The sequence below is a fragment of the Anolis sagrei genome, chromosome 3 (assembly GCF_037176765.1).
Source record: "Anolis sagrei isolate rAnoSag1 chromosome 3, rAnoSag1.mat, whole genome shotgun sequence".
In the NCBI taxonomy this organism is placed as follows: Eukaryota; Metazoa; Chordata; class Lepidosauria; order Squamata; family Dactyloidae; genus Anolis; species Anolis sagrei.
This window is the reverse complement of record NC_090023.1, coordinates 22,202,479-22,223,778: the sequence shown is the minus strand read 5'-3', so window position 1 is coordinate 22,223,778 and position 21,300 is coordinate 22,202,479. Positions and strand designations below refer to the sequence as shown.

Below are 21,300 nucleotides of genomic sequence, written 5' to 3'. Positions count from 1 at the left end.
CAAGTTTGTTTCAATTCCATTGTTGGTGGGGTTCAGAATACTCTTTGAATGTAGATCAACTATAAATGACAGCAACCACAACTCCCAAATGACAAAAATCAATCCCCCTCCCAACCCCACCAGTATTGAAACTTGGGTGTATTGGTCATTTGTGCAAAATACGGTCCAGTTAATGAAAATACATCCTGCATATCAGATATTTGCATTACAATTCATAACAGTAGCAAAATTACAGTCATGAAGTAGCAATGGAAATAATGTTATGGTTGGGGGTCACTACAACATGAGGAACTGTATTAAGGGGTCACAGCCTTAGGAAGGTTGAGAACCACTGGCCTAATAGATTTATTGTCACAATATTATATTTAGCTTTGGCTTCTTATAGCCAAACACCTACTTATGTTTTCTTTTTCTGGTTGCTGAGCTGCTTCTTTCAGCTCCTGAATATGAAAAGTTTTGTTTTTTCATGACACAACAAATAAGTACTGTGTTTTTAGAGCATAAAACAAGAAATGTTTCGAAGTCAAAGAAATATTGTGCTCCAACAGTTGCTGCCCAACATGATTTTCTCTGCAGTAGGCACACCTTGTTTTCTGTTTTATGCATTATAAAGATTTGTGCATTGAAAGCCATTTCCCAAATTTTATATCATTGAAGCAATTACCTTCTTGTCAGGGAAGATTGCATTGGGACGAATAATTTGCGATCAATGCAAAATGTGGGGTGGCAGTTTTCTATATACATAAAAATCATTTCCCTCTCATGGATCTGTATTGCTCAGAATGAGAAGTAAGCAATGAAAAGTAAGCAGAAAAAATATAAATAGCTTTTTTGCAATGAGAGGAGAAATCAAGTGGTTTTGTTTAAGATGCGAAACAAATGCAGGGGTTTTGTGTGCAATGTATGTCGTTACTCACTAAGGTTTCACTGATATTAGGCACTAAAATGCAAATTTTTAGAAAAAGATTGGGAATGTATGATCTATGAATAAACTAAAGTATAATTTTCTGAAAGTTTATAGATATGAAATGGTGGTTTTTATTCATTTGGGCTGGGAAAGAGAGCATCAAATCTGTTATAATCTAAAATAGCCCATAACTCAGTATGCTGTTGAATGTTGTTTTACTAACACTAAGAATAAGATTGATGGATTCATTAGGTTTTCCTATAATTGTTGCCAATGTTATGATCATAACCCTTTATTAATACTGCTGTGTCAACTTCTAGCTATAAAAGCCTTTGCAAAATTGTGTGGATGAAAAAGTCCAAGATCTATAAAAGCTTTTTTTATAACACTGAAAATATTTTGTGCCACATATTAACTACACTGTTTTTTTTATTTGCAAAGCCCAGCATTTGGAGTGCTATATTTAGTGTGTCATATATTACATTTCCCAGTATCTAAAACCAATTATTATCTTGCATTCATATAGATAGACTATTTTTTTAAAAAAGGAAAGGATTCACTGCATATTTGTTGCTTTATTTGTTGTTAAGTTCAACTGATGGCAATTCTATAAATGAGAGACCATCAAGATACTTGGGGCTCCTCTATGTGGGTATGAAAACATGGACCCTCCCTGTGTTGGTTACTGGCTGTCTTCACAATGATTCTTTATTTCCAGTGGATATGATGGGTCATACCAGGCTTATCTAGTTTTTCTCACCTTTCAGCAAAATCAGAGGATGCTCCAGAAACCCCAGGGTATCCAATGACTTCAGGGCAGTGTGGACAATTGAATTTGGCCCAGTTGGGCCCAGTTCAATTTCTACACAAGACACCACAGCTATCACCTTGCCCTGAAGTCCCTGAAGAGATTCAGAAGCAGAGTTGGCAGATCAAAAGACAACCTGGCAAAATGGCACTACCTAGAAGAAACCTTGTGCAATTGTGGAGCAAAACAAACAACCCAGCATCTGTATGCTTGCCCACAATGCCCTGCCTCATGCACAGAAGAAGAACTGTTTAAAGCTACAGACAATGCAGTCTCTGTTGCCCGTTTGTGGTCTAAAGTTATTTAACATCTTTTAACGTGTTTTAACGTGTTTGTTTGTTTGTTTGTTTATTTATGCAATGCTTAAATATTTATTTATGCAATGCTTTTGACATGAAACAAACAAACAAACAAACCCTGCTCTGAAGGACTGTGCCTATGTCATTACTGTTGCTGACCCCAACTAGCCATATAGAGCTGGCCATCATTGGTGCCCTATGCAGACCTCAGCAGAGTCACCCATGCAATCAGAAACAAATTGTGGAGAGATTGCCCCTTTCTTTTTTTTTCTGGCCATGAAGGTGCGTTTGCTGATGTCAGCACTGGTTAATGGCCAGGAGCATATGCATTGGGGGGGGGGGGGGGGTTAAAAAACTACAGTCTCTGTAGCTATATGCCACAGAGCCTACAGATCCAATAATTGGTTTGAGGCAGACTCTGTAATTTGTGTAATCGCCATCCAGGCCTCAAACCAGTTCCAAAAAATATTATATAATCACCTGCACAGTGAAAGCACTTTTTTCAAAGCCAGCTTCAAACTGGCCTAAGTAGTCAGTGTTGCTGTACCCTGAGAATTTGAACGGTGACTATGAGAGAACTATGTAAGATCCATATGTATATCAATGAACACCAAAGTTGGAATGATCTCTGTCATAGTATTTCCAAATTTGGTGTATGGTTGTGAAAGCTGGACTATGAAGAATGCCGACAGAAAGAGATCAGTAATTTGTAATGTGGATGCTGAATTTTTTTTCCAGAAATGTAGATAAATGGATCCAAGGGGTATTTAATCCTAAACTTGCCCTAGAAGCCAAAATGACAAAGCTGGGGGCATTGTACTTTAGACATATCATGTGATAATATGATACGTCTCCCCCTGAAGACTCAGGTTCACAGCTTGGGAGTGATCCTGGACTCATCGCTGAGCCTGGAACCCCAGGCCTCGGTGGTGGCCGGGAGAGCTTTTGCACAATTAAAACTTGTGCGCCAGCTGCGCCCGTACTTTGGGAAGTCTGATCTGGCCACGGTGGTCCATGTTCTTGTTACATCCCAATTACTCCTGGAATGATTCCATCAGTGTTGCCTCTGAAAAATCCTGCAAATCTCTTGGGAAGACAGGTGGACAAATGTCAGTCTGCTGGAAGAAACAAAGTCCACCAGCATTGAAGCGATGGTCCTCCACCATCAACTCTGCTGGACTGGCCATGTTGTCTGAATGCCTGATCACCGACTCCCAAAGCAGCTACTGTAATCTGAACTCAAGAAGGGAAATGGAATATTGGTGGACAGGAAAAGAGATTCAAAGACGGGTTCAAAGCCAACCTTAAAAACTGTGACATAGAGACCGAGAACTGGGAAGCCCTGGCCCTTGAGTGCTCTAGCTGGATGTCAGCTGTGACCAGCACTGCTGCAGAAATTAAAGAGGCATGAATGGAGAGTGAAAGAGAGAAATGTGCCAAGAGGAAGGCGTGTCAAGCCAACCCTGGCTGGGAGCGTCTTCCACCTGGAAACCAATGCCCTCACTGCGGGAGAATATGCAGGTCAGGAATAGGGCTCCACAGCCACCTACTTATCCACTGCCAAGATACATCATTTGTAGGACCATCATCCTTGGACTACGAGGGATCACCTAAGTTAGTAAAGTAAGTAAGTCTCTTTCTCTCTCTCCCCCCCCCCCCCCTCTGTGTATGGGCTATTTATGCAGTTTGATTTGTAGAACGAAGACAAATTGTTAAATGGCTGACTAAGACTGCAAGCACTTTTTTAAGTACTTCAGGGAAACAGCAAACAAGCTTGAGAACTGCTGTTCATAGTGCAAGGATAAGACAAATTCCTTACTAATGTCTAGAAAAATTGTTTATCTACTCTGAAATTTGCCATTTCAGAATATATATTAGCTACCCATGCCTATCATTGGGCAAGAAGTGGTGAGTGATTCCACATCCAATTTGCAATGTCATGAAAAGACAGACAGTTGTAAGTTATTATATTCTTTTTTTTTAACTTACAATGAGGAAGTAAGGTGTTCCTGGATTTCCACCTCTGGTGTCAAAATAATTACTGCCTCATCACACTAGAGCATGAATCCACTTTTAATCCAGTTTCTGCCACCTGCAGAATTCTGGGGTTTGTTGTGAGGCTGAGCAGTTTAAAGGCTCCTCCCTAAACTACAAAGCCCAGAATTCTGCAGGAGGCAGAAACAGGACTTAAAGTGGATCCATGCTCTAGTGTGATGAGGTCCTTAGACTGATATTGATCACTAGGTGAACTGAACTGGGTGGTTGAGGCACTGCGTGTTGTTTTACCTCGGGCAGAAAAATATTATGGGCTGGACTTGTGTGTCTCGGTGTAGAGACACTGCATAAGACTTGGGCTGCTGCCTGACAAATCTCTTTACACAGAATACTAATGAGATGAGGCTTGGTGTATGTTCCGCTAAAGAAGATGCTATCCTTTACTTATGAAGGTATTAATTATCTCCCCAATGTCTCTTTTACCACAGAGGTAGGAAAATGGATAGGCTGATTGATAGAACAAGTGTTCTAGAAGATTAAAAGTTTTAAAAGGCATTTCCATGCTCATGAATATAAATGGTACATTGTAATACAGTGGCAGATACGTTGGGAGTTTTCAAAATAATAGTGACTCCTTGCAAAAAATAATTCACATAACAAAGACATTGGATAGGAGTATATGAAGGAGAGCAGAAATGGATTTGCATTGAATGAGGTGGCAACAATCTAACCCACATGAATTTGGTGCAGTTACCTTTGTTTTTAGACTATAGCTCCTCAAATCCCCAATCACCATGGCTTCTTTCTTGCCTTATTTTCACATGCAAACACAACAAAATCCAAATGTTTTTTCCCTACTGAAAGTTGTTTGAGAGAATTGTTTTCGTGCACTTTCCAATAATTGTTTGCATTTTGGCATTTTAATTAAACTTGTTGCAGATTTGTTTCCCTAATATAACTTCACCTTTTTTGTACAAAACCTTTTAAAATAGATTTTAGTCATAATACAATTATTGGCATAAAAAATCAGTGGTTTTTTTTAAATAAACCAAGAAATGGAAAAATAAATCAGTTGTTAATTTTTAAATGGGATATCTTAACATGCTGTTACACCTTTTCTCACCAAGAAGAAAACTGGCAAACATTTTTTACTTTCCTATTGATATCCAATGAAACATGCTTGAGATTGGAGCCATGTTTAGCAAGATACACAAACTCACCTCCTTCAGCAGAACAAATAACAACAATAGGGCTGAATGGACCATCGCCTTTGTTGTTGTAAACTCCCACTTTCACTTCAAATGGAGTCAGGGGAGGCACACTCTCATCTCTGTAGATGAACTTGGAAGCATCTGAAGAGGTGACCATTTTTTCCTTCCAGCCTCTTGTCCCATTTGGCCTGAAGGCCACAATGTAACCAAACCCTTCGCCATTCTGAAACTCTTCAGAGACTGGCTAAAGAAAGACAGGTTTAGTTATTGTCCTAGAGGTTTGCTATGGTTCACTGAAGGCAAATATAATCTGTATAGAGCTGCTTGCAATCTTTAAAACACAAACAATCCAGGGATGAAAATTCTCCACTGTTAAAATGCTATAATGAATGTATTTGGGGCACAGGCCTATAGGCTTGAATACAAGCTTAGTCCTTATCTCTCAGTCAAACCTGCCCTTCCCTTAGAACCTAAGAAGAAATCATCCTTTTACTTCCACAACCTTCATAGACAGCTGACAAGAAGATGAAACAGAGCTTTCTCAGGATGCATCAACATTATAGAATTAATGCAGTTTCGCACCACTTTAATTGCAATGGTTCATTACTAGGGTTTATAGTTTGGTGAGGAACCAGAACATTTGGCTAGAGAAGGCTTAAAGTCTTTTAAAAGTAGAAATCCCATGATTCCATAGCATTGAGCTATAGTAGTAAAAGAGGTGTCAGGCTGCGTTAATGCTACAGCATAGATGTACCCTCAGTTATAGTCCCTAAGCTCTGGAACTTCCTTCCCAGCAAGACTAGAATGCCTTTGTGGATGTCCTTCCTTCAGCAGATCCTTACAAATCTCATTTTCTATCTTACAGTCTCAGCTGGGGTGGGGAGATAAGAACCAGCACGATGAAGTGGTTTGAGCATTGGTCTAGAACTCTGGAGGTCAGAGTTCAAATCCCAGCTCAGCCATAAAACCCAGTTGGTGTCCTTGGACAAGTCATAGGAAAAGTCAAATGCAGATCAGAGTTCAAATCCCAGCTCAGCCATAAAACCCAGTTTATGTCCTTGGACAAGTCATTGGAAAAGTCAAATGAAATTCCCCCTGAACAACCCATGCCAAAAAATGTCCCATATTAGAGTCATCATACATTTGAAACAACTTGAAGGCACATAATAATGGTGATGGTAATGGTGACAGAAGTGGAAAACCCAAATCTATTTATTCAGTGGCTTTTAATGGAGTTGTAGGCTTCTTATTTTAAAAAATAGCAAACGATAATACAGTTAGTAAGACTATGTTTGTCATCAAAACATCAGCAAGCTATAAGGGGATAAGTTTCCTAGATCAATTATGCCGCCCTGGAAACAAAAATCAAGCCTGTATTGAATGTTTGAATGTATTTTAAATTATTCTTTTCAGCAAGAATATTCTGGTAGCTGTTCTGTTTACACAGTGATACCGTCCTGTTCTGAGGATTTACATTACCATGTTTTAAATCCATTTGTAAGTAATAATCAAAGCAGACACATTAAAATTGGAGGTGTGATTTATGTGGCCCATGGGCTACATGAAAAGGCAGTGATGCTTGGCAAAGTAGAAGGCAGTAGGAAAACAGGAAGACCACATTCCAGGTGGATAGACTCAATCAAGAAAGCAATAGCCCTGAATTTGTAAGACCTCAGGAGAGCGGTTGATGATAGGGTGACCTGGAGGTCTTTCATTCAAGGATAAAATGTAGGACTGGGTTGTTGTAGGTTTTTCAGGCTATATGGCCATGGTCTAGAGGCATTCTCTCCTGACGTTTCGCCTGCATCTATGGCAAGCATCCTCAGAGGTAGTGAGGTCTGTTGGAACTAGGAACGTAGTTCTGCCTTATGTAGGACTGCCTTATGTCAAAATCTGAAAGGTTGACATAGGGCAGGCTTACATTTTGTGTTTTTTTTTTTCAAAAGACTATCTAGTTAAAAATATAAAAAGCACAGAGATCCAGAAATTATCAATTTGCACAGGCCTACAATACAGTTTTCCTGCTAAGGTGAATGTTACACTTCTATTGCATAGTAATTATTTCTAAATTTGCACCTAGATAGATAGCATATACAAATTTAATGCCAATTGCTGTCCTCTGTAATCCTTTTGCATGATGATGGCCACCTTGATATGATTGCCCACTTTATGAAAGAGAGGAAACTGACAAGGTGTTTATTGGAAATTGAACTTTATAAAAGCACTGAAGTGGGAACAAAATAACCAAAACCCAACACATCTATAGAGTTTAATTTATTCCTGGAAGAAATATAGTCTTTCTTCCCCGTTATTTTACTTATAAAGATAAACAGAAATTCCTTAAACACAAATGCCAGCAGGTGGGCTTACTATACATTTGAATGGAGGAAAATTCCCATCAAAATACTATATATCTAGACACCTCCCTGCCATTTCACTTACTTTGTTTCTCCTCCCCACTTCCTTTTTTTTTTTGAAGAACACGTGTCCTTGTTTGTATGTAAAATTACATTCTGCTTTTTAAAAGATGAAGTGTGGTGAGGTTTCCTGGAAGCTCCATTTTGAAAAAGTCACCTAATTCTTGGCATATCAGTAATTATTTTTTGCCCTTTTAAATTTAGATGTCTATATATCACTCAAGTTAGAGGGCTACTGCTAACAGGCAGTGTCTTATTTCAGGGAAATTCTTAAAGGCTACTGCAGTATTAAATAAGTTTCTACCAGAATTATTTGAAAAGCTTCTGAAAGGAATGAGAGCTGACCGAGACTCAATATTTATCAGTATCTGAAGCATCTTTTATGCTTCAGATGCCAGGAACAAGTGGGGTTAGGATTACAGTGGAATGAAAAAGTAAAAACACCACCATCCCTGCTGCATCCCCATTAGTATTTGCTCTATTATCTTTTTATTTATTTGTTTATTTACTGTACTTATACCTCGCCCTTCTCACCCCCGAAGGGGGACTCAGGGTGGCTTACAAACTATGACAATAATTCAATGTCTGATTCAGATAATAACAATATCAATAAAACACAATATTATAAAACTGTAAAAAACATACATATCAATTAAAATAGTTTTTCAAATGATTACATTTATTTATTTACAATATTTATATCCCGCCTTTCTCAAGCCCAAAGGTGACTCAAGGCATAAAACATATTAATAATATACGGTATATAAATACTGTAAATATTAAATAAAACATATCAAACATCAAATTTACATTGCACTGAAGCATGATTACAGGTCTTACAGTCCAGTGGCTTAAATGGCAAAACCCTGATAAATTGCAGCTCAAGACCCTCGAAACATTGTCACACACAGCTGACCTCCACCGAAAATTAGCCCCAATCCACCCTACACCTAATTGTCCTTAAGGAATGCTCAATGGGCCGATGAAAAATTCCCAAAAAGGCATCCAGCTGATCCAGTCTATTTGGCCCAGACCAGCCTATTTGTTCTGGGGAGGGGGAGCAAGGGAGTGGCTTGCTAATAAAAGTTCAAACACTGAGTGATGGTAAGCCACAGCATCTCCTCCAAGGTTGACAATGACAATGGTGGCAGAACAAGCCACCGGTAGAACATAGTAGGCAAGGGTGATGGTGTAGGAGGCCCCAAGACTGCCTGACTGGTTTGAATGCTGCAGCAGCAGCAACACCACATGGGGTGATGATGGAAAAGGCCCAACATTAGAGGCAGCCCAATGTGGCCACTCTATTCTGCTATTTTCTTTTAAACTACAACTCAGAGTAGAGCGCATGAGTTCCATGCTTATATGGCTCTTTGATTTGAACCAAGATGGGGCTCCTTGACACCCTATCAGAGCCCCTTTTCACAACACATGTATAGCTCTATGATTCCGGTTTAACCACAATTCCACAAATCTTGAGATTTCTAGTTTGGTGTGGGATTATTGCTTGTGAATGAGAATTCTAATAATCTCTCCCTAAATTATAACTTCCATGAATCCTTACTAATCCTGTTAAAATGGAATCATAGTTATAGCAGAAGCCTAGTCTAATCATTATGTAGTATGAAAGTATTCTATGCTTCATATTACCACATACAGTATGATGTGAAGAGATAGAAGAAGAGATCATTTTACTGTATTTCCTGACTTGCATCAGGGATTGTAACACTCTTGTTGATTGAAACTACATCTAGCTTCAGGTCCAAGAAACAACCATGGATATTATCTTTGTATTATCAAAAGCTTTCACACCTGAAATCACTGGGGTGTTGTGTGGTTTCCAGGCTGTATGGCCATGTTCTAGCAACATTTTTGCTTGATGTTTTGCCCAAAGATGCCAGCCACAAATGCAGATGAAACATAGGGAGAAAATGTTACTAGAACATGGCCATACAGCCTGGAAACTACACAACACCCCAGAGATTATTTCTTTTATTTTTCAGTGTTTTGCAATGGGTCAAAGAGTCTGTTTTAGTTCTTATATGCCATAAAAATGATTAAAACCTTAGATTGGATGTTTTGGTGCCCAGAAAAAAGTGTTTCCCCCTTCCAGACATTCACAGCTAAAAACATCAGATAAAAGTAGAAAGTAGAAAGAAACCTGAAAAAATTAAAAGAATAAAACATGTGCTTCTTATAGTGTAGAGCAGAGCTTCTTTAACCGTGCTCCTCCAGAAGTTTTGAACTTCAGCTTCTACATTTCCTAACAGCTAGTCAGCTGGCTAGAATTTCTGGGAACGGAAGTCCAGAAGACCTGGAGGAGCACAGTTTGAGAAACACTTTTGTACAGAATTTTCTGAACTCAGTGAATTCCTGTGCACTAGCAATAGAAGAGATTTTGATTTCTCTTGAATGACATCAGACTATTGAGAATACAACCTTTTGTTTCACCACATTGTTTGGTTGTTATTACATGCCTTCAAGTTGTTTCTGACTCTGAGACGAGTCTATTACATGGCTTTCTGAGCTTATATTGTGTGACAAGCAGAATGCCATTGAGTGGGTTTACATGAACAGGTGGCATGTCACCCCCTTGCAGGTGTGACTGGTGGGCATGGGAGATAGGGCCTTCTCAGTGGTGGCCCCTCAGCTATGGAACTCCCTCCCAAGGGAAATTAAATCAGCCCCCTCCCTCCTGATCTTTAGGGAGAAAGTTAAATCCTGGTTGTGGGACCAAGCATTTGCACAATGATTTTCAGCCTTTCTGCATAAAACGGTACCTACATTTCTTACTTAACATATGCAACTGTCTTTTGGGCTGCATAGGTCAACAGCAAGCTAGACTATTAATGTTTGGAAGCTTACTCCAACCCGGGTGGCTTCGAACTCATGGCCTCTTGGGCTGTGGTGCAGCTAGTTAGTAACCAGCTGCATTAAATACTGACTCTCTAATAGGGTTGTCTTGGCAAGATTTATTCAGAGGAGACAGTGAGAGAGTGTGACTTGCATAAGGTCACCCAATAGGTTCCTATGGCTGAGTGGGATTCAAACCCCGCTCTCCTAGAATCTTAGTCCAACACTCAACCATGTTGCCTCAAGTCAAACTGACTTGCACTTATTTCACTATTTGGATAAAGGCCATTGCTGACATCCCTGCCCTTAATAGTGTTGTCTAATGCCTACAGTATCAGTCTCTTTTTCTGTCAATTCTGCAATCAAATATTATTCAAACTGTCATTCTGTTGATCACTCCCTACTAGAATTGTGAATCAATACTTGAATAAATCCCTTGGTTCAATTGATCTACTGAAGTCAGAGCTAACAAGAAGATTTAGGTCAAAATGTTCCATTCTAGTGCATTAGGGCCAATAAGATTTATACCACTGGTTCTGATATACCATTGCTGTATATTATTTGAAAAAAGAAAGGTGCAACACCTAGGTATCAACAGTGGTTGGGGTTTCCAATGTCAGTGAGGTGGCAAATCCAATTCAAGTTTGGATCAGTATTTTAAAGAAGCTAACCAAAGCTACCCAAAACCTCACAACCTCAGGAGAGAATGTTTTTATAACATGGCCATACAACCCAAAAAACCTACAACAACCCAATGATTCTGGCCATGAAAGCCTTCAACAATACACTGTTAAAACTATTTTGAGTATATGTTCCTACACCTTTGAGGATTCTTTAAAGTTCTGTCTAAAACCTCAAGCAGATTTACCACCCCTCTGTCATGGTAGGTATTAAACAACACTTTCAAATACCGTATTTGGAGATGCCCAGTCGTTTTGCCAATACTGTCAGACAAACCCAACATATTATCAATACTCTCCATCTTGGAGTTCCAACCAAAATCTGAGTTACAGACATTCAATGAACACAGAAGTTATTCCTCATCAGATGTTGGAAGCAAAAATGAATATTTGGTTGCCTGGGATCAATGATGATGCAGAAATTTAAAGGACGTTGTGAATACAGTAGAAACAAACACAAAATTAATTTGAGATACTGCCATTAACCATAGGTTTCTCAATAGACAGTATGTTTTGTTCACTTTAAATTGTGACCTACAGGGAGATTTTAAACAAGCATTTAAGAAATGATCTTTTGTATTCCTCTCCTGACAATTCTTGCTATGGGGAAACCTCAATGCAGACCTCAATAGCTTGTTCTCAAAAAAGTCAACATGAAACAAGGACTTTAATCAAAAGAATTCCTTACCTCCCATGCTATTACTAATTCATGCCGTCTTCCACTTCTGCCACTTACATTAGCAGGAGCTGTCTTTGGAACTGTGAACAGAAAGAAAAAGACAGAGACAGAGAGAGAAAAATGAGAACGTCCAAGTTAGTGAAGTTTTCCCCAAAGAAAATCCTTTGTCAAGAAGTTGATGGGCCCTGGGCAAAGCAGGTCAAAAATAACAAAGACAGACAGACTGATGTTATTCCTGCTTCAGTTTCCAACTGTGTGTTGTAGACTCTTAACTGTGAAAGCCAGTAACAGTAACAATGCAAAAGAGGGAAACAGAAAATGAATGGAATAAAGAAAATGTGGCATGTTTTTTTGTGCAGTTTACTTCTAAAAAATAAAAAGGTGCTACCCTTGGGTACTTATCAATTTTTGAGAGAATACCAAACTGGACAGACAACAGCTGTGACAGTCCTACAAAAATATTGACCACCAAGCCAAACGAGGCTACAGCAGGCAAAAACATTAGATAAGTCTTGTTTTCTGCTGTCCTGAAGACTAGAACTCGGAGCAATGTGTTCAAATTACAGGAAAGGATATTTTACTTGAAAATTAGGAAGAACTTCCTGACTGTAAGAGCTGTTCAACAGTGGAACTCTCTGCCTCGGCGTGTGGTGGAGTTTCCTTCTTTGGAGACTTTTAAACAGAGGCTGGATGGCCATCTGTCTGGGGTATTTGATTGGCTTTTCCTGCATGGCAGAGGGTTAGACTAGATAGCCTACATGGTCTCTTCCAACTCTAAGATTCCATGATTCAATTATTCTGTGAAACAGAATGAGCTTTGGTTGGCTTGCCAGGAACTGGATATACTGGTTTAACATTCAGAAATCCTAAATCTTCCAAATTCCAAAATGGTCCACATAAGTGACTGGGATGACAACATCTTTGCTTTCTGATGTTTCAATGTACACAAACTTTGTTTCACTAACAAAATTATCAAAATAGTGTACAAATTTCCTTCAAGCAATGTGGTAATATTAGTGGTAATCCCAAAGAATACTCTATACTTGCAATAAGAACAAACATACATTCAGCAGAATATCATAGGAGCACATGAAATTAGACTCCGTGAGTATGTGGATATGTATATAAACTTATTAAATTCAAACCATTACACGGTCAATTTGTTATGGCCACTTTTTGTTCCTTTTGTTTAGAACCCTCGATTGAAAACGGATACATGAATACAAACTTTTGAAAGGGATGTAAAGTGTATTGTCGAAGGCTTTCATGGCCGGAATCACTGGGTTGTTGTAGGTTTTTTCGAGGTATATGGCCATGGTCTAGAGGCATTCTCACCTGACGTTTCGCCTGCACTTTGGCAAGCATCCTCAGAGGTAGTGAGGTCTGTTGGAACTAGGCAAAAGGGTTTATATATCTGTGGAATGGCTGGGGTGAGACAAAGGACTCTTCTCTGCTAGAGCTAGGTGTGAATGTTTCAACTGACCACCTTGATTAGCATACAGGGATGTAAAGTGTTTTTCATGAAAATGTAAAATTGTATTTGGATTAGATTCATAACTATATGTATGTGGATATTGATACAGTCTTTTAATTCGATATAATATTCTCAGATTAATTCACCTGAGGAAGACCTAGAGTCCAAACCAGTTGTGGTCTTCATGCTTGTTGGTTCTACATATTGATTTTACAAGCTGCAAGTTTATGCATAGAATACACATTGTTTAAGTTAGAAATTATTCAGATGAACAGAGCAATACCATTGTAATTGTAAATTCTTCACTAATTGTATTTCACTTAATACTGGTCTATACTGCATATAACAGTTTATTCATCATTGATATTGTATATCTTTGTGTTTGGGGGTAAATATTGTTTTGGCCATAGTCAGGAACCAATTTATTTAATATTCCTGAAGAAGTACTGACACGGATCCTTCATTGGTATCAAAATCCATAATTTTGTTCCCAAAACCTGGCCATATAAGAAGTTGACATATGCGTGAGTATATATGGTAAATGAACTTCATATTTAATCTTATCTGTAAGATAATCTTATCTGTAAGATATTTAATTAGGTACATGTATGCAAATATAGGCATTCCAAAAATCTGAAAAAATATAAATCCAAAACAGTTCTGGTTGCAAGCATTTTGAATGAGCAATACTCAATTTGTAATCATCCATAAACCCCCAGTTTAAGTAATACCATCTATGTTTATGGTACAATCAAGCTATGTAAGTTTGTATGTGCCTATAAGATGCTTGTCAATGTATGGAAAGTTCGAAAGCACATACATTTCATATGTTTTTTGGGCAAGAAACATTCAAAGAGATGGTTTCCAGTTGCCTTAGTCTGACACATAGTCTACAGCACCTGGCATTCCTTGGCAATCTCTCATTGAATTACTAACCAGTGCTGTGATTGAGTGCTGGGATCAAATGCTTTCATGTTATTCAGGCTGCATCTGATGAAAATTTTGTTAGGGCCAACACCAAGTTCCTTTAGTACTCCTTTGGCTGGTCATGAATGTGTAGCAAAATACATTACAAATCAGAGCATACAATTTACTCCCAAGTTCTTGAAAGAATTGCCTATCTCCTTGGTTTAAACAAAGCTTGTACCTTATTTATTCATCTTTCATTTCCACTGATTTAGAACAGGCTCTTTTTGAAATATCTGATGGCCTTGTTTGTTACTTAGCCAGAGACTAGCAGCTTTCTGGGGATTTTTTTGTCAATGGCCTTGTAGACTGAAGCACTCCTTATATGAGTAAATGTTAAAAGAATAAACCTGTCCAAAGAATGGATTTCCTTCTGCCCCAGACTGTAAAATACACAGACATACAGTGAAACACTTTTGGATGTATAACCCTTGCAGAATAAATATGTCAAAGCAATATTTTTCTCTCTGCATTGCACCAAACTGAAAACAACCACAACATACTATCAGAGGAGGAACCCTCCCTAAATGAATAATGTGCAATGAAGAAACCTATTAAAATAAGCCATCTTTCCCACCCATGGTCAGTGGAATTATGTATTTGCAGATTTCTTTGAAATCCCATTTGATATTATGGAATATGGTTTTCTACTAAGAACGATTTGCTCATAAGCTATGTTTATTACCACATAATTACTCTCTTGTTGCTAGTACTGATATTAACGATGAGCACAGATACAGATATTGACCAATAAATACAAAAAGGTGCAAGGAAATTAGAAATAAATAGTGAATAGTGTGATGTATAATATCTCCTAGATCAAGAAGTTATTTTCTTGATTTTCTAATGTAACAGAAATTTAGCAAACTTGATGTACTTCTGATGAGCAAAATGCAAAATTCTTTAGCTGTTCTGTTGATTTGTTGGGTATTAGTCTTAGGAAAGCATTAGGTATAAATATTTGCCAGAATTGGTATCATATGCATTCAAAATCCTTTATACCTGCAGTTGAACTTTTTGGGCTATTGTGCAAATTCAGCTCAGGATTCCACGGATGTTGTTTGCCAGATGTAACAGATACACATTCCTGGATGGTGCATAACTACTTTGTAGTGCCTACAATATATCACTTGACTACCTTGGATTTTGGAGGCAGCCACTGCTTGTTCCCCATTGCTGTTAACCAAAAGAAGGGAGTAGCATAACCACCACTTACATATGTGGGTAAAAATGTCCTCTACACATGCATGAAAAATTGCACATTTTTACTTGTTTGAGGAGAGGGATGGAAAGAATAATTTAAAAACATTTGAAAAATTGTCATAAAAACATGTTGAGATATTGTGATTAGAAGAATCTTGGACTGATGAAAATCTTCATTGTTGGGGACAGGACAGAAATCAGCCTTTTCTGTGTTAAAAATAAATTTCAATGCACAAATATTAATTCCTGCACAGAAAATGCTGTTTTCTGAGCAGAAAGTGCTACTTAATGTGTCAATAAACCATAGATACATTTTAGACAGAAGAAATCCCAAATTACATGATATTCTGCTCAGAAATTAAGGTTTTAGAAATTCACATAAATTAGTATTTTTGTATTAAAATGTTATTTCTCACATTTAACAAATGTGTTTCCTGTGCAGAAAATTCAGACAGGTGGTTTTTTGGGTTTTGTTTTTTACAAAATAACTCAAAGTTTTGAAGTGCATGGTTTCTGAAGACTTCCTCGCAGCAAGAATATAACAACAACAACAACAACAACACAGCTTTGTTTACATCCCACATTTATCTCCCTGAGGGCACTCAGGATGGTTTCCAACAAAAGAGTGGCAAACATTCAATGCCATAATAAACCAACAAAAACAAATAAACAACCCAACCAAATCCCACAAATAAATCCACATATTGCTGAAATTACTTATTGCTAACTTCTAAAAGAAACTTCATAAAGAAGTGCATCCCTGTTTGAGAGTATAGGAGTACCCAAAATGTGTTAATAATAAATTGATATACCAGGAGTTCACAAATGCTGAATTGAAGGGTCTCATAATGATATGACATACCATGTATTTCTGGCCATTATTCCAATGAATTGTTGAAGAGGATTTTAATGGATTGCACTACAGAAGAATGTAATTGGTGTCAAGACTTTCAATGAAAGTATTCATTTTGAATTTCTGAAGACTTGTTGAGAAAATCATACATCCATGAAAATACATTCCAGAGAAACAAGGCATACAAAGAAACATGCATAGATTTTGAAACTGCAGATAGAAAATGAACAGGATGTAAATTGATGTCTTATTTCATTCTTGCATACAAGGGGTAATAATTTCAGATTTTTTCCCCTGTTGGCTGAAATTAGAAAGTCCACCAAGAACTGCATCATTAAATATGCTGATGGGTTCAGACTCTTATCAGACTCCAGTCATATACCTTAAAGGGTTAAAAATAGTTTTTGAACATCTTCCAACTATTTTCACAGTTAGTGACTTTTATGAAATTAATTTGCACAAAAGTTAAATTGTTTAGATCCCTGCATAAGATAACAATTCTATTTATGGATAGAACTGTCCAGAAGTTGGAAACATTGATATTTTTGGACCACAGCTTCTAGTCAGCATGGTCATTTGGATAGATTCTTGAATATACTGGCTGAACATTATGGGGGGTACTGAAACATTCCCAAGTCCTGATCATGGTCTGCTAGAGCTTTTTACTCAAAGCCTTCATTAAGCTTTGGCTTAGCCATGGCAATAACATAAGTACTAATTCATGGAAAATCAAGGTTGGTATATAGATCACATTTACACTAGATTGTAAAGGTTCAAACCTAATTTTGGACTTGGAAAGAGAAAACAAGCATTGTGTTTGTATGTAGAGCCATTATGGTGTAGTGGTTTGAGTGTTGCACTAGGACTCTGGGAAACTTAGGTTCCTTTCCCTATTGAATAAGGGAAACTCACTGGGTAAACTTGGGTAACTCACACTTTCTTGGTTTCAGAAGAAGCTAATAGCAACCCCACTCTGAACAGATCTTGCCAAAGAAAACCCTGTGATAGGTTCACTGTAAGGTCACTCTAAGTCAGGGATGACTTGAAGGCACAAAGCAACAAACTGGCAAGAAGCATCCTTAAGGAACTTCAAGGATGCATAACTGTTTCCAAAAGACCCTGAGGCATTTTTTTGCCTAGGGTAGTAAAAATTACTGCAGTCTCACCATACTGATTCTTTCATTAGGCCCACCATTCCCCACAAAGTGGTTGCTTGTTATCTCTTCACCTGAGCTATTAGGATAGTCTCCTGATATCCAGAGATTTTTCTTTCCTGAGGAATCTGAGGTTTTTCTCAGAATATTTTGAAAGGCATAAGCATCAGAGTTTGGGGAAGGTATTTATTTATATTAAGGGAGGGACTGATATGAATAGTATGTTTTTACATGTTTAAAAAACATCAGTTGTGAATAAGCAGTGAGACGGCTTGTAAGCACTCCTCAATGCATCTGCCATGGGCAATCCAGTGCACTGCCTTCTAAGGGTATCTGTTGTTTACCTACATTTATGCTGTACTTCTAAATAAAATAACTCTTACAAAAGAATGACAAGTCTCTACACCTGGATTGTCATATAGTGACTTCCACTGTGAAAGAATGGCCCTGACTATCTATTTATTTCTAGTCCAATTCAAGGTGCTGATACCCAGCTCTAAATGGCTCAGGACCGAAATATTAAAAGAGAGAGGGAGGGAGGCTTTTTAGCCAATATACTGTACATTGACTCTGGGATCACATTCTTTGGGGAAGAACCATTAGCTTCTTTTCTGAAAGCTTTCAGAAATCAGGTTAAACCTTTAAAAATTATTATAGTAATTTAAGGTATATTTAAGAACTCTGCATTTTGTCCTATAGGTTATGTGGATGAATTTATGTAACCACTCTGAAATTTGATTTGCTGATGGGAGCTGCACAGAATTATAGAATCATAGAATAATAGAGTTGGAAGAGACCACATGGGCCATCTAGTCCAACCCCCTGCCATGCAAAGATGCTTAAATCAATCTGGTCAACTAACAAGCAACTAACACATTTCCTCCTATCTCCGCTGCTCTGCCTTCTCAACAACAATTGAAATTGTTATATTTCTTCTTTCTCTTACATTCTCTAGCCTTACTTTCCTAAATGCCATGTTTGCTTTTAGGCTCATGAAACATGCTGTTGGTTTAATCCTCAACCACCAAGTCTCAGTGTCAATCTGCACTGCTTCTTATTGTCATGAGAAACCCTCCTTCTGGATGGTAGTGGATGCATTCAGACTCAAACAGTGCTTTTCACTAGGTTCTTGTGGGTTTTTTCGGGCTATAGGGCCATGTTCTAGAGGCATTTCTCCTGACGTTTTGCCTGGATCTATGGCAAGCATCCTCATGAGGATGCTTGCCATAGACACAGGCGAAACGTCAGGAGAAATGCCTCTAGAACATAGCCCTATAGCCCGAAAAAACCCACAGGAACCTAGTGATTCCAGCCATGAAAGCCTTCGACAGTGCTTTTCACTCTTTGATTGAGTGTGTTGATTCCTGTATTATAGGGAGTTTGACTGGATGACCCTTGTGTGGTGTTTTCAAACTCTATGTTTCCATGTCCTATAGGTTATGTGGATGAACCTAATTTTGTAAAGTTTCATATTTGTTGCAAAGGACATTCCCATCTGCAATAATAAGTGTGTGACTGTTGTGCAAAATGACTTCTTGGGCAGCCTCCAGCAAATGATTAAAAATGACAGTGTTGTGTCCCTCCTCTCTTGTTTTATCGAAGGTCACACAGTGGGGTACCTGATGTACTAAGGCCTTTCTGATGCAATAATGCATTAGACTTTGAAAGATGGCTTTAATGACCTGAAATCACTAATCTTATTCCAAATAGTACTGTGTTAAGCAGTGGCTTGAAATACGGATATGTCTTCTAGACCACCTTTTGCCAGTGGCATGCTGTGTTTGACCTTGGTCAAGTCACACATTTCCTCTGTTGTGTTTTAGCCTGTCTTGGCAATTTAGCGCCTTCAGAGATATTATGTTCTCTAATTGTCAATACAGTTTTTTATCATAGTTAAGCTCAGACAAGACAATACCCCTGGAGAAAAGGACACAGAATGTAAAGGGGAAAAACTCATCTAGAGAGAAAAACAGAGAAATTCAGAAATCTACAGAGAAACAATGGTGGTTAGCATTTAGCTACTAATGTTGAATATAAATTGGTGAAAGGAGTCTTAATGATGTTAGAGTGCTGTCTGTTGTGACAAGAACTAAGGTAGGGACAGTAATCCTCCATTGATTGGAAGCCCTAGAAGAAATGCCCCTTGCAATCCCATTGTAGATATGACCCTAGGAGGTAATGGATTATATGGTGCAGGTAGATTACAGCCCTGGTAAGCAATGGATTGCATGATATAGGTGTTGATAGGACAGCAACAACATTTGCCCACATTTTAATTGTTTATAGTTGATGGGGCCTGCTTTGATTATTATGCTGTATATAACATTGAATTTTGCTGGAATTGCAAGTTGCCCTGAGTCCCCTCCAGGGTGAGAAAGGCGGGGTATAAATGAAACAAACAAACAAACAAACAAACATCCTCCATTGTGAGTTGGTTTGAGCACAATTATGTGAAAAATAACATATAAATAAAGAGATGAGGAAAATGATGGCTAATGATGTCAGGAGCCTGCATTAGCTTAGCTTTCTGCTGTCTCTGCCACTGAGCTTCAAGCCTTTTTTTATTTGTGTGTGTTGTGTGTAATTTACCTATAATATTAAGAGTGACATATAATTAAACCCCCAACACCATGGTAGTTGATCTCAGTTAAGAAACTAGGTTTGTTCAGTTTGCCAAAAGTTCTCAAGGCCAGGCAAATAAAACCCTGGCAATTCAGCCCATCATTGCATTTCTTTGTTGTCATTTTCCTTTCCTTTCCTTTTCATATATATATATATATATATATATATATATATATATATATAGTTGGCAGTACACATCTAAGAAGGCAGCAAATGTTAAGTGAAAAGCCTTTCACAGTATGAAAGGGCAGCCTGTGAGTTCTCACCCTCCTAGGAACACATTTCACATCTCATCTCTTCTGAAATTAGATGTGAAAATGTGTCACGCTCTTTCAAAGGAGTCAGACCAAAATATTTCACACAAGTGGAAAACAATAAGGGGAAATTTCAGGCTCTGGTTTTGACACGTCTCATTGCTCTGCTCAGGTGTTTGTTCTGCTTTAGTGCTGAAGACATTCTGATTCTCGTTATGTGAAATGCAGCAATTCCATGGCCTTGTTTCACCTTATCATTCTTGGTGTTATAAGATGTGCAGGCCATGTCTAGAGTTCTCATTCCAAAGACTCTCACCACATCACCCATATTGGGAAAAAACAGCAACCCCGTTTCAGATGTTGTCACAGATATGTATGAGTGGAGGAGAAACAATATTCCATGTCACCTATGCAGATCCATTATTAGAAAGGGAATACACTTTTACAGAACTAGCCAGGTTAGTGAACCTGAACTCTCAAGATGAATCCACTCATTAAACCTGGAGTGGATTCACCACCACATTGATGTAAAACCGCCAGCTTCCATTGTTCCGCCTTGACTGAGAATTCTTCAAAATCACATTGAAATGAATTCTTCCTCTTTCAACTGTCCACAACATACAGTTATTCGAAACATGGATAGAATATGGTGGTATTATTTTAGTGACAAATACAGTTAAGCTTTATGCCTTTCCTTCCAGTGATCCAGAGGAAAGAATTTCCTTCCTCATGCCAATTTTAAAACCACAAACCCACCTTTATTCTGTTGCTCTCCAGTGGAGAGTGTGGGATGGCTGATAAGTATCTGCCTATGAGAGTTTAGCCAGATGCACAACAATGAAGACAACCTCTGTGAGCTTTCATGGGTCCTTTGGAGTTCCTAGAATATGACTTAGTCATTATTCTTCTGATGACAGTCACATAGCAA

The 21,300-nt window shown here is 38.2% G+C and overlaps 1 protein-coding gene across 7 annotated transcripts in view; it reads right to left on the bottom strand.

Annotated features, from left to right (window-relative positions):
- Window positions 1–21,300, bottom strand: part of CNTN5 (contactin 5) — an 826,419-nt gene that overhangs the window by 25,207 nt on the left and 779,912 nt on the right. For all 7 annotated transcript variants that reach the window (XM_067466528.1, XM_067466529.1, XM_067466531.1 and 4 more), the window contains 2 exons: window positions 11,856–11,926; window positions 5,230–5,464 (listed from right to left, as the gene is read on the bottom strand). In XM_067466528.1, the coding sequence (XP_067322629.1) occupies window positions 5,230–5,464; window positions 11,856–11,926 (306 nt within the window). The remainder of the gene's footprint in view (window positions 1–5,229; window positions 5,465–11,855; window positions 11,927–21,300) is intronic.